The following is a 13589-nucleotide window of genomic DNA, read 5'->3' as shown; positions in this document are numbered from 1 at the left end:
CCCAGATCGGCCCACAAATAACGGAGAAAACGAATTTGGCCTGTAATTTATTTTTGAAAATGTAGTTCAAGAAATTACCGAGAGGGGCGCCACCGTACATAAAAGAAAAACTCCCGTCAAATGGCCAAAATCTGGATGGGATACCAGGCGAACAGAAATCAGCAGAAGGTCGCTGAATTTTTTTAAATTTTGTAGCCCCCATAAGTATGCACCACTTTTTTGTACATTTTCTAAAGTTGCTTGCTGCTGATTCTGTTCGCCTGGTATCCCATCCAGATTTTGGCCATTTGACGCGAGTTTTTTTTTTGTGTGCGGTGGCGCCCCTCTCGGCGATTTCTTGAACTACATTTTCAAAAATAAATTACAGGCCAAATTCGTTTTCTCCGTTATTTGTGGGCCGATCTGGGCGTGCGACGGCTTCCTGTGCTCGGAAAAATGTCCCTAATGTTATGAAATCCTTTTCAAGGACCAAGGATATCAAGGATCAAAAATACTAATTTTCTCCGTTATTTATGGCCCGATCTGGGCGTGCGATAGCTTGCTGTGATTGGAAAGATTTTCCTGATCTGATGGAGTCCTTATCAAGGACCAAGGATCAAGGATATTTTCTCCAGACATATATATCTTGATTTCTTCCTTATTTCTGGCCCGATCGGGACGTGCGATGGCTTCCTGCGTTCGGAATAACATCCTTGATCTATTGAAGTCCTTATCAAGGACCAAGGATCAAGGATATTTTCTCCAGACATAGAATATCTTGTTTTTTCTTTTACTTCTGGCCCGACCGGGGCGTGCTATGTACCGCCGTGACCAGAAAAATGTCCTTGATCCTTCGGTAAGGATTCCACCAGCTCCAATCATACATATTTAGTTTCCTCCGTTATTTGTGGCCCGATCGGGACGTGCGACGGCTTTCTGTGATCCAAAAAAATGTCCCTGACTTAATGGAGTCCTTATCAAGGACCAAGGATCAAGGATAATTTCTCCATAAATATATATCCTGTTTTCTGTGATCAAAAAGATGTCCCTGATTAGATGGAGTCCCTATCAAGGATCAAGGACATTTTCCGCAATAAAAACTATTTGGTTTTCTCCGCTATTTGTGAACCGATCGGGATAATCGGGATAGTTTCCAGGATAAAGAACACAGCAAGGACTATTTCTTAATAGTTTTATTGATAAAAACTTAGCTTAGTATAAATAAAAAACAAGTGGAAAAGATATGTATCTACTATCTAAATATACATATGTACGCGTATATCCTTAAACTTAAGAAAAACGAGATCTTTCTAGAGTCTAGTAGCCCGCGTAGCCCCTCCCTTGGTTGCCATAGGGAAAGTCCTTGTTGTCGATGGCCAAGTCGAAGGATGACGATGGCTTGTTGGGTTCGGATCTTGCAAGGGTTGCGCTTCTGTCCTGCTGGGATACGGTTCTGTCTGGCTGGGATTAGACTCGGTCTGTCTCGACGACGTCGCGGTAAGGTTTAGATAGGACTCCTTTTGGCGGTGGGAAATCGGATACGACTCAGTTTGCGGTAAAGCGTTGGGTCCTCTGTGAAGGAAGATATATTTTAAAATATGTCCAAAATTATATACTGATTCACTTACGCGTCTGGAAGCTGAAGCCCAGCATTTGATTCGGCGGCGTATGAATGGCCGTCATGGCTGGTTCATGACGACGCGACGATAGCCGAAAGCCAGAGTCGAAGTTCCTGGGATCTAATCCAGAAAGTTCGTTTGCGACATGTTCGGTGCGTATATACTGTATGGTTAGTGGCACTCTAAGAATAATAAGAAAAAATGAAAAACCATCATGATATTTTGCGAAAATCGTGATGGAATGGATGTCCTTTTTTCTGGTGCCAATCGGTAGGCAGGACTCTCCCGGTTACGAAATGACATGGCACGCCCCGATCGGCTGCCGCATTGATAGAGAAGATAGAGATATAGCGTGCAGAAGAAACCAGTATTTGCATGTTGTGCAGATACAAATCTTCGGAAGGCTATATCTCTGGCAAATAGGGCCAGGTCGGCAAAGGACCTACTTTCCCAGGACCGTGGGGATGTAGCCTGTCGAATGGCGTCAAAATCTCGACCACGAAAATGAGGCCGATTTTTGGCAAATTTAATGATGTAACCATCATGATTTTTTGCGAAAATCGTGATGGAATGGATGTCCTTTTTTCTAGTGCCAATCGGTTGGCAGGACTCTCGCGGTCACGAAATGACATGCCATGCCCCGATCGGCTGCCGTATTGCAGAGATATAGCGTGCAGAAGAAACCAGTATTTGCATGTTGTGCAGATACAAATCTTCGGAAGGCTATATCTCTGGCAAATAGGGCCAGGTCGGCAAAGGACCTACTTTCCCAGGACCGTGGGGATGTAGCCTGTCGAATGGCGTCAAAATCTCGACCACGAAAATGAGGCCGATTTTTGGCAAATTTAATGATGTAACCATCATGATTTTTTGCGAAAATCGTGATGGAATGGATGTCCTTTTTTCTAGTGCCAATCGGTTGGCATGACTCTCGCGGTCACGAAATGACATGCCACGCCCCGATCGGCCGCTATGTCGCAGAGATATAGCGTGCAGAAAAAACCAGTATTTGCATGTTGTGCAGATACAAATCTTCGGAAGGCTATATCTCTGGCAAATAGGGCCAGATCGGTGAAGGACCTACTTTGCCAGGACCGTGGGGATGTAGCCTGTCGAATGGCGTCAAAATCTCGACCACGAAAATGAGGCCGATTTTTGGCAAATTTAATGATGTAACCATCATGATTTTTTGCGAAAATCGTGATGGAATGGATGTCCTTTTTTCTAGTGCCAATCGGTTGGCAGGACTCTCGCGGTCACGAAATGCCATGCCATGCCCCGATCGGCTGCCGTATTGCAGAGATATAGCGTGCAGAAGAAACCAGTATTTGCATGATGTGCAGATACAAATCTTCGGAAGGCTATATCTCTGGCAAAAAGGGCCAGGTCGGCAAAGGACCTACTTTCCCAGGACCGTGGGGATGTAGCCTGTCGAATGGCGTCAAAATCTCGACCACGAAAATGAGGCAGATTTTTGGCAAATTTAATGATGTAACCATCATGATTTTTTGCGAAAATCGTGATGGAATGGATGTCCTTTTTTCTAGTGCCAATCGGTTGGCATGACTCTCGCGGTCACGAAATGACATGCCACGCCCCGATCGGCCGCTATGTCGCAGAGATATAGCGTGCAGAAAAAACCAGTATTTGCATGTTGTGCAGATACAAATCTTCGGAAGGCTATATCTCTGGCAAATAGGGCCAGATCGGTGAAGGACCTACTTTGCCAGGACCGTGGGGATGTAGCCTGTCGAATGGCGTCAAAATCTCGACCACGAAAATGAGGCAGATTTTTGGCAAATTTAATGATGTAACCATCATGATTTTTTGCGAAAATCGTGATGGAATGGATGTCCTTTTTTCTAGTGCCAATCGGTTGGCATGACTCTCGCGGTCACGAAATGACATGCCACGCCCCGATCGGCCGCTATGTCGCAGAGATATAGCGTGCAGAAAAAACCAGTATTTGCATGTTGTGCAGATACAAATCTTCGGAAGGCTATATCTCTGGCAAATAGGGCCAGATCGGTGAAGGACCTACTTTGCCAGGACCGTGGGGATGTAGCCTGTCGAATGGCGTCAAAATCTCGACCACGAAAATGAGGCCGATTTTTGGCAAATTTAATGATGTAACCATCATGATTTTTTGCGAAAATCGTGATGGAATGGATGTCCTTTTTTCTAGTGCCAATCGGTTGGCAGGACTCTCGCGGTCACGAAATGCCATGCCATGCCCCGATCGGCTGCCGTATTGCAGAGATATAGCGTGCAGAAGAAACCAGTATTTGCATGTTGTGCAGATACAAATCTTCGGAAGGCTATATCTCTGGCAAAAAGGGCCAGGTCGGCAAAGGACCTACTTTCCCAGGACCGTGGGGATGTAGCCTGTCGAATGGCGTCAAAATCTCGACCACGAAAATGAGGCCGATTTTTGGCAAATTTAATGATGTAACCATCATGATTTTTTGCGAAAATCGTGATGGAATGGATGTCCTTTTTTCTAGTGCCAATCGGTTGGCAGGACTCTCGCGGTCACGAAATGCCATGCCATGCCCCGATCGGCTGCCGTATTGCAGAGATATAGCGTGCAGAAGAAACCAGTATTTGCATGTTGTGCAGATACAAATCTTCGGAAGGCTATATCTCTGGCAAATAGGGCCAGGTCGGCAAAGGACCTACTTTCCCAGGACCGTGGGGATGTAGCCTGTCGAATGGCGTCAAAATCTCGACCACGAAAATGAGGCAGATTTTTGGCAAATTTAATGATGTAACCATCATGATTTTTTGCGAAAATCGTGATGGAATGGATGTCCTTTTTTCTAGTGCCAATCGGTTGGCATGACTCTCGCGGTCACGAAATGACATGCCACGCCCCGATCGGCCGCTATGTCGCAGAGATATAGCGTGCAGAAAAAACCAGTATTTGCATGTTGTGCAGATACAAATCTTCGGAAGGCTATATCTCTGGCAAATAGGGCCAGATCGGTGAAGGACCTACTTTGCCAGGACCGTGGGGATGTAGCCTGTCGAATGGCGTCAAAATCTCGACCACGAAAATGAGGCAGATTTTTGGCAAATTTAATGATGTAACCATCATGATTTTTTGCGAAAATCGTGATGGAATGGATGTCCTTTTTTCTAGTGCCAATCGGTTGGCAGGACTCTCGCGGTCACGAAATGACATGCCACGCCCCGATCGGCCGCTATGTCGCAGAGATATAGCGTGCAGAAGAAACCAGTATTTGCATGATGTGCAGATACAAATCTTCGGAAGGCTATATCTCTGGCAAATAGGGCCAGATCGGTGAAGGACCTACTTTGCCAGGACCGTGGGGATGTAGCCTGTCGAATGGCGTCAAAATCTCGACCACGAAAATGAGGCAGATTTTTGGCAAATTTAATGATGTAACCATCATGATTTTTTGCGAAAATCGTGATGGAATGGATGTCCCTTTTTCTAGTGCCAATCGGTTGGCAGGACTCTCGCGGTCACGAAATGCCATGCCATGCCCCGATCGGCTGCCGTATTGCAGAGATATAGCGTGCAGAAGAAACCAGTATTTGCATGTTGTGCAGATACAATTCTTCGGAAGGCTATATCTCTGGCAAATAGGGCCAGGTCGGCAAAGGACCTACTTTCCCAGGACCGTGGGGATGTAGCCTGTCGAATGGCGTCAAAATCTCGACCACGAAAATGAGGCAGATTTTTGGCAAATTTAATGATGTAACCATCATGATTTTTTGCGAAAATCGTGATGGAATGGATGTCCTTTTTTCTAGTGCCAATCGGTTGGCAGGACTCTCGCGGTCACGAAATGACATGCCACGCCCCGATCGGCCGCTATGTCGCAGAGATATAGCGTGCAGAAGAAACCAGTATTTGCATGATGTGCAGATAAAAATCTTCGGAAGGCTATATCTCTGGCAAATAGGGCCAGATCGGTGAAGGACCTACTTTGCCAGGACCGTGGGGATGTAGCCTGTCGAATGGCGTCAAAATCTCGACCACGAAAATGAGGCAGATTTTTGGCAAATTTAATGATGTAACCATCATGATTTTTTGCGAAAATCGTGATGGAATGGATGTCCTTTTTTCTAGTGCCAATCGGTTGGCAGGACTCTCGCGGTCACGAAATGACATGCCACGCCCCGATCGGCTGCCGTATTGCAGAGATATAGCGTGCAGAAGAAACCAGTATTTGCATGTTGTGCAGATACAAATCTTCGGAAGGCTATATCTCTGGCAAATAGGGCCAGATCGGTGAAGGACCTACTTTGCCAGGACCGTGGGGATGTAGCCTGTCGAATGGCGTCAAAATCTCGACCACGAAAATGAGGCAGATTTTTGGCAAATTTAATGATGTAACCATCATGATTTTTTGCGAAAATCGTGATGGAATGGATGTCCTTTTTTCTAGTGCCAATCGGGTGGCAGGACTCTCGCGGTCACGAAATGACATGCCACGCCCCGATCGGCCGCTATGTCGCAGAGATATAGCGTGCAGAAGAAACCAGTATTTGCATGATGTGCAGATACAAATCTTCGGAAGGCTATATCTCTGGCAAATAGGGCCAGATCGGTGAAGGACCTACTTTGCCAGGACCGTGGGGATGTAGCCTGTCGAATGGCGTCAAAATCTCGACCACGAAAATGAGGCAGATTTTTGGCAAATTTAATGATGTAACCATCATGATTTTTTGCGAAAATCGTGATGGAATGGATGTCCTTTTTTCTAGTGCCAATCGGTTGGCAGGACTCTCGCGGTCACGAAATGACATGCCACGCCCCGATCGGCCGCTATGTCGCAGAGATATAGCGTGCAGAAGAAACCAGTATTTGCATGATGTGCAGATACAAATCTTCGGAAGGCTATATCTCTGGCAAATAGGGCCAGATCGGTGAAGGACCTACTTTGCCAGGACCGTGGGGATGTAGCCTGTCGAATGGCGTCAAAATCTCGACCACGAAAATGAGGCAGATTTTTGGCAAATTTAATGATGTAACCATCATGATTTTTTGCGAAAATCGTGATGGAATGGATGTCCCTTTTTCTAGTGCCAATCGGTTGGCAGGACTCTCGCGGTCACGAAATGACATGCCACGCCCCGATCGGCTGCCGTATTGCAGAGATATAGCGTGCAGAAGAAACCAGTATTTGCATGTTGTGCAGATACAAATCTTCGGAAGGCTATATCTCTGGCAAAAAGGGCCAGGTCGGCAAAGGACCTACTTTCCCAGGACCGTGGGGATGTAGCCTGTCGAATGGCGTCAAAATCTCGACCACGAAAATGAGGCCGATTTTTGGCAAATTTAATGATGTAACCATCATGATTTTTTGCGAAAATCGTGATGGAATGGATGTCCTTTTTTCTAGTGCCAATCGGTTGGCAGGACTCTCGCGGTCACGAAATGACATGCCACGCCCCGATCGGCCGCTATGTCGCAGAGATATAGCGTGCAGAAGAAACCAGTATTTGCATGTTGTGCAGATACAAATCTTCGGAAGGCTGATTTTTTGCGAAAATTATATTCGGAAAATTAATATCAAATGATCATTGGTATTATTTCTTTTCATTTATTGAAATTTTTAAGTCTTTTGCTTTTTCATATACATATTGTTTTGTTTTCATATACGTTTTGTTATTATTATATTTTAGGTTTTGGGTAGTTTTGGCTCTATAAATATGAATAATATTATATTATAGCTAATTGCTTTTAAGTTAATATTCGCCATGCAACGAACAATATTGTTTTTAGTTACACGAACGAATATGTGTGTTGTTTTTTTTATTGAATGAAAAAAAAAAAAAAAAACTATCATCCGCGCACTCAACGGGGCGGGATGTTAGTATGTGCTAATAGAACTAGTAATCGTACATTCATAGATCGCATTTGTAATTAATTGGTAGAGAAGATTAGATAAAAATGTGTGTGTGTGTGGGGGGGGGGGGCATGTCGCTTAGAGGTTGCCTTGGGTAAATTGGTGTTTCAAGTTCTTGGAGGAAGTCAAGTGTTATACAATTTGTTTGTATATATACATATATATATATATATCTATATATATGTGTGTACGTGTTTGTATATATATATTGAGAATAGCTATCGTAGATCGTAGGGGCTACATGTATATGTATATCGTACGTGTATGCGTGTATGCTGAATGTATATATATACAATTAGTTTTAGAAACTTATTTTAGCAAGTAGATAGTGCGGGAAACAGACAATTGTTTAATTTATGTACATCAATTAATATTAGCAGAGAACGAAGGAACATTCAAAATTCACTATATACTCGTAAGCTGTGTGTGTGGTGTGTGTGTATGTTTGTTTGTTAGGTGTTGCAGAAAAAATGGCTTTCGGTTCGTTTCGATTCGGATTATACAGATATTTGACTCTATATGCTATATAGATTTAATATTTATCGCTTTGCTGAACAACGGAAATGTACAATACGTAGATGAGTAGATGACTTAGACCTCCGTCGACCGTGCGTTCTCATCGGAGCGTGAGGCCTTCCTCTCCCTTCCAGGGATTCGACCCGTGACCACGGCTCCTCCTCCTACTCCTGCTCCTCCGCCTCCCTGCTGCTGTAGCGCCTGCGCCTGAGCCTGCGCTTGGGCCTGGGCTTGCGCCTGGGCTTGCATTTGTGCCTGTTGCTGAAGCATTTGCTGCTGCTGCATCATGTAGGCGGCCTGCGACTGCTGCACAAAGTTGGCATGCGTGTACGCCTGCATTCCGGGCGCTGCATACACATTGCTGGGCGTGGCAATCGCCGCCGTTGGCGGCATGTTGAAACGCATCTTGGCAGCCGCCGCTGCATTGGCGGCAGCTGCAATGGCCGCCGCATTCTCCCGCGAGGCGCTGGACGTGGTGGTCGACTGGAAGGAGATGCTCATGCCGCTGTCCAGGGAGCCGACGCTGCCTCGTCGCTGGGGCTTCTCGTTGCCAACTGGAAGGAGACTCGGAATAAGACAAACGCTCTCACATATCAAAATTTCAGTCTGAGAACTCACATTGCTCGTGCATGTCCAGGAGACTGTTGCTGAGCGCACTGCGCTTCAGCTGCTGCGTGGAGTCGGCCGAGTTGCCAGCTGCCTGCTCGCCGGCTGCCTGGGAGCCGCCGCCGGGCTGGGAGCCATAGGGACAGGGACACACCTCCACATCGGCCACGCCACTATCGCGGTTCTCTGCGTTCCCCGGGGCCCGGTTGCGCGCCGACTTCTGGCGCTCCAGCTCTGCCTCGATGCGCAGCGATTCCATTTCGTCCATCTCGCTGATGGACTCCTTGAGATCCTCGGCAAACTTGCAGCGGTCGTGCTCGTTGCGGGCATTGAAGGTGATCAGGATCTTACCGTCGACCTTCTGCGACAGCTGGATGCAGAATGGATAGTTGGGCATGTCCAGCAGGGTCACCACCGTGCCGCAGAGCGGGAAGCTGTTGCGGAACGTGTACGTCACGGAGGTCTTCTTCTTGCTGAATATCTTGGTGATGACCAGCAGGTCGTTGAAGAGGAACACCTCGCGCTGGTGGACGCCCGGCCGCTCCTTCTTGTTCACGTCGGGTATCTCGTACAGGCGGCAATAGCAGACCAGCCGCCGGTGGGGCAGCGCCAGATTCGGCTTCTTGCCGACAATGGTGGCCTGCACCTTCATCACCTGGGTGACGTGGTCGCTGCCCGGCTTGAACTCGTCCGACTTGACGCGCTCATAGATGCCGCTCAGCATGTCCTTGTCAATGTCGTGGCAATCGTCGATGCCTCGCAGATTCTTGATGAAGTCCTCGACGCGCATGCGCCTTTCCGGCTTCAGATTGGGCGTGTGCAGATCCGTATTGAGCATAATGATGGCAAATGCCAGCACAAAGATCTGTAAACAAATATAAATCGGATTAGTAGGCGAACCTCCAAGGAGGGGAGGGGAGGGGAGACTCTACCGTATCGGATGATCTTAGGCGCCCCACAATGTCCGCATTGCACTCGCAGTAGCGCTGCGAGAAGATCTCCATCAGCCGCTCAATCTTCTGCGCCTCCCCGGGCATCCGGAAGTAGGCCTGGAACTTGCGCAGGGCCACGTCCACCTGGCGGCCGGACAGGTCCAGCTCCATGGCGAAGCAGCTGAGCACGGCCATGTTGAACTGGTTCTGCAGATTGCCCAGATACTCGCCGATCATCTGGCGGGAGAGGCCCTTGCGCGTGATCAGGAAACGAGCCACGCCCTGTGGCGTGTTCTCGAGGAAGCCCCTGCGGATGAGATAGGTGATGCCCTTCTCCGGCTTCTTGTTGAACAGATTGAGGCCCACGCGGTACTGCCGCTTGCGTATGGTCTCCGACATCTTGTAGTTCTGGGCCACGCCCGCGGCGGAGGCCGCTGCCTGCAGCTGCTGCTGCTCGTGCTGCTGCTGTTCGTGCTGCTCGTACTGCGCGGCGCTGGTGTGCGACGAGACGGCATGATCGTCCGTCGGCGGTACTCCGCCCGCCGCTGTGGCCGCTGCCACGGCCGCCTGCATCTGTGCGGCATACGCTCCGGGCCCAGCAGCAGCTATGGCTGCTCCGGAGACCACAACGGCTCCACCTCCACCTCCGCTGGGCACCGAGACCGATACCGAGTCGGCCGAGTGCGTGGAGAACTGCTGGGAGCTGTTCAGGGCCGTGCCACGCTTCCACGTATGGGGGGAGTTGCTGCGGTCCGATCCGAGGTCGCTGTTCATGTTCCGCTCCGCCGAGGTGACGCTCGAGTCTGAGCCGGAACTCTGGACGGAGGTCAGGCTGCCGTTCTCCGCCGTCTTGCAGAGCCCGTTGGTCCGCAGCAGCGACGGGGGCGGCGGTGTCTGGCGCTGCAGCAGCAGCAGCTGGCTCTGCTGCTGTGCCGTGATCGAGGAGGTGCGCTTGGGCACCTCCGGCGGAACCTTCTTGCAGCTGCCGCTGCCACTGCCACTGCCGCTGCCCGTGCTGCCGCTGCAGCTGGGAGTGGGCGTGGTGCTGCCGCCCTTGGGGCGCATGTAGATCTGTGCCGCCGAGTAGTAGGGCGTGTGGGGGCTGTGCCCGCTGGCGTTCACCCACGAGGCGTTCAGCGAGACGTCCGCGGAGCTGGCGTAGCTCAGGTCGTGCGGGGAGCCGTGGTAGCTGGTGTAGTAGACGGCTCCCTGGGCATTGTAGTAATGCGGCTCGGCCGCGTGCAGCAGATTCACATGCGGATGGGAGGCCATTCCGCCAGCGGTGGCTGTGGATCCCGAAATGGAAACGGGAGAGGCGCCTGCAAAAAGACAGAGGAGTTGGATTAAGCAAAGGATCCACAAGCAGGGGGAGAGAGTGATTCCTTACCCGATTGACTACGTGGTATGGGACTGCAGTCCAGCTGTCGTCGCTCCCGCATCGACAGAGAGCGCGTGGGCGGTGTCCTCGAGAGTCCCGGGGAGGCTGCTCCAGCAGGACCCGCCATAATGGTGACGCGTGGCTGTTGCTGTTGCTGCATCTGTTGTTGTTGTTGCTGCTGCTGCTGCTGATCCAATTGAGATTCTGTGGCACTGCCATAGGCCGACGAGGAGGCGTTCTCCTCGGCCAGCCCGAGGCTGGAGGCCGTCACCACCATGCGGCGGCTGAGCCGCTTCTCGGCCTTGGCCATGGCCGTGATGGAGGCAAACTTCTTCACCATCATGTAGTGGCGGAAGGCCCGCTGGATGGTCACCGCTGCGTTGCGGGCCCGCACTCCGCCGTACTTTCGCTCCAGCAGCTCGATCTGCTTCTCCAGCAGATCTTGTGAGAGTTCGTAGCTGCAAGAACAACGAAAGAAGAGTCCGAGATGAGGATTGATTCAAGATGGAAGTTCTCCACAAAGGTTCTGTGCTGTTCGTTCCAAAAGTGGCAATCAAATGTTATTGCACGTCGGTGGTTCTGGCTCTGGCCCTCTGGGGGCGGGCACACACAAGCCGAATGTTTTCCCCTCCTCGCGATAAGATAGCGACAAACGACGCCGTCGTCTCTTAGGAATACAAAGTTTCTGTGCTTTTTTTCGGCGTCGTCACCGTGTTGCCCGATAAAAAATTCGCATCTGGGGCCCACAATATGGCCTTTTGTTGGGATTATTCGAATATTTGAGTTGTATGGCCACCACGCTTATTCAGATTGCAATCGTATCCGCAAGGGTTCACTGAGGGGTCAGCAGAGAGGCTCCCTCTCCCCCTCCCCATCCCCCGCCTGAGCAGTTGCACTCCCATTCCCCACCTCAAGATTTCTGCGGAATAACATATTTATTCTGCTCTTCTTCATCGGATGATGTGTGCTGCAGTCGCACGCAAATATTTGCCATCCTATCAGCGGATATCTCGTGGTGGCTGGTGGCTGGTGGCTGGCAACGGCGACAGCACCTAATCTTAGATACTAGATACTGGACACCACCTACCTACCTTCGGGTGGAAGTGGATCCCGCTGCGAGCTGCTGATTTGGCCACTTTCGAAGGGGGGCCAAAGTCCAAACTCATTAAAAGCCCCACCACGAGCCCAATCCATAAATAACTGATTCGATATGGCGGAACGCACCGCTTGCTGCCGTTCTGTTCCGGTGGCTATACTCGTATAAGACTTTTGATTGCCAGAATGCCCAGAGTGTGCAATGGAGGAGGGGATCTGGCGTTTAATAGAGCTCTTAGTCCAGCTGCCACCTGCCTCCTGTACTGCTTTCAATCTCCTCCGTAGATACGTATCTATGCTTTGTCACAGAGCTAACATCTATGCTATGCTATTGATTGTTGATTGATTGAGGCAAAACAAACAGAGATCTAAGCTGGAATTTGCAAGAGCAGAATTTCCGTCTTTAAACGGAAGGGACATCGCCAAAATATCACCAAAGGGTCGTATCTATTCTATTAATCTGTTCCCGATTCCCTTTCAAGACAGCAAGACCTTTCAATGCCTCCAAACGAGACTTATATCTATGGGTAATCCCATAAAGAAGAGGCTCCCCAATCGTGTCCTTGGTTTTCCCTTTGAGAGAGGCAATACTTACGCTGACTGTGCCCGTCCGCGCTTGAGGACATCTCCGCCATTGCGGATCGAGTTCTTCTTGTGCATTCCCTGGTGCTGGTGCTGCTGCTGCTGCTGCTGGTGCTGCTGCAGCTGTTGCAGCTGCTGGTGTTGCATGATCACGCTGCCGGCTCCCATGCCAGTGCCCACGCCGCTGCCGGCAATGACCACCGCTCCGCCGTGGCCGTGATGGTGTGCATGGTGCTGTCCGTGCTGTCCCCCGTGGAGCATGTGGTGGTGCTGGTGGTAGGCCGAAGATCCTCCCGCTGTCGCCGAGGTCACCTGCATGTAGTGTCCCGCAGCGGCCTGGTGCAGGTGCTGCTGCTGCTGCTGTTGCTGCTGGAGCTGCTGCTGATGCTTATGGCACGTGGGGTACTGCTGGAGCTGGTAGATCATCTGGGGATGGTGCTGCTGCGTGGGGTAGTTGATGGCGGCGGCGGCGTTGTGGGCGCCGGGCGCATAGTGGTTCTGCAGGTAGACATAGCCCCCAACGCTGCCGCTGTCGGTGGTGGAGGCTGTGCTGGAGCCGGCCGGCGGCGCCCCAGCCAGATCGTACTGTGTGGAGCCGCTGCGTTCGATGCTCTTTTGGGGAAAGCTGCAAAAGGAGAGAGAATCGACGGATTAGCCATAGAAATTCGTAAATATATCTATCCGGGAGAGAACTTTCGTTTTCTGGGTCAGATATGGGGTCATGGGCTGTGGGGCTGTGGGGCTTTGGGGCTGTGTGGCGGTTCCTACCTTTCGCCAATTATAAAACCCGATATGCAAATAATCATCGTATCGTATCGGGGGAGAAGAGAAGACTGATATATGGGCTATTTATGCCTGGCAGCCTGCTGGCAGCAGTCGTCTGCCACGAGTTTGGGAGCAGTCGCACATTCAACACACAATAACAAAAAAAACCAAAAACCAAACACCAAAAACAGTTAGAGAGACGACAAATGAGAGCCAGTCACAAGATCCGCGCGAT

The 13589-nt window shown here is 50.1% G+C and overlaps 1 protein-coding gene across 6 annotated transcripts in view; it reads right to left on the bottom strand.

Moving 5' to 3' along the window:
• Positions 1 to 7988: 7988 nt before the first annotated feature.
• The window catches only part of LOC6601981 (IQ motif and SEC7 domain-containing protein 2), a 40695-nt gene continuing 35094 nt past the window's right edge, over positions 7989 to 13589 (bottom strand). For all 6 annotated transcript variants that reach the window (XM_026993798.1, XM_026993803.1, XM_026993799.1 and 3 more), the window contains 5 exons: positions 12603 to 13214; positions 10922 to 11370; positions 9535 to 10853; positions 8615 to 9467; positions 7989 to 8550 (listed from right to left, as the gene is read on the bottom strand). In XM_026993798.1, coding sequence (XP_026849599.1) covers positions 8072 to 8550; positions 8615 to 9467; positions 9535 to 10853; positions 10922 to 11370; positions 12603 to 13214 — 3712 coding nt within the window. In that variant the 3' untranslated portion in view covers positions 7989 to 8071. The remainder of the gene's footprint in view (positions 8551 to 8614; positions 9468 to 9534; positions 10854 to 10921; positions 11371 to 12602; positions 13215 to 13589) is intronic.

The sequence above is a fragment of the Drosophila persimilis genome, unplaced genomic scaffold (genome assembly GCF_003286085.1).
Source record: "Drosophila persimilis strain 14011-0111.01,24,50 unplaced genomic scaffold, DperRS2 tig00000900-arrow-arrow-pilon, whole genome shotgun sequence".
Taxonomy (NCBI): domain Eukaryota; kingdom Metazoa; phylum Arthropoda; class Insecta; order Diptera; family Drosophilidae; genus Drosophila; species Drosophila persimilis.
Note: the sequence above shows the minus strand (reverse complement) of the source record. Positions and strands in the feature narration are given on the sequence as shown.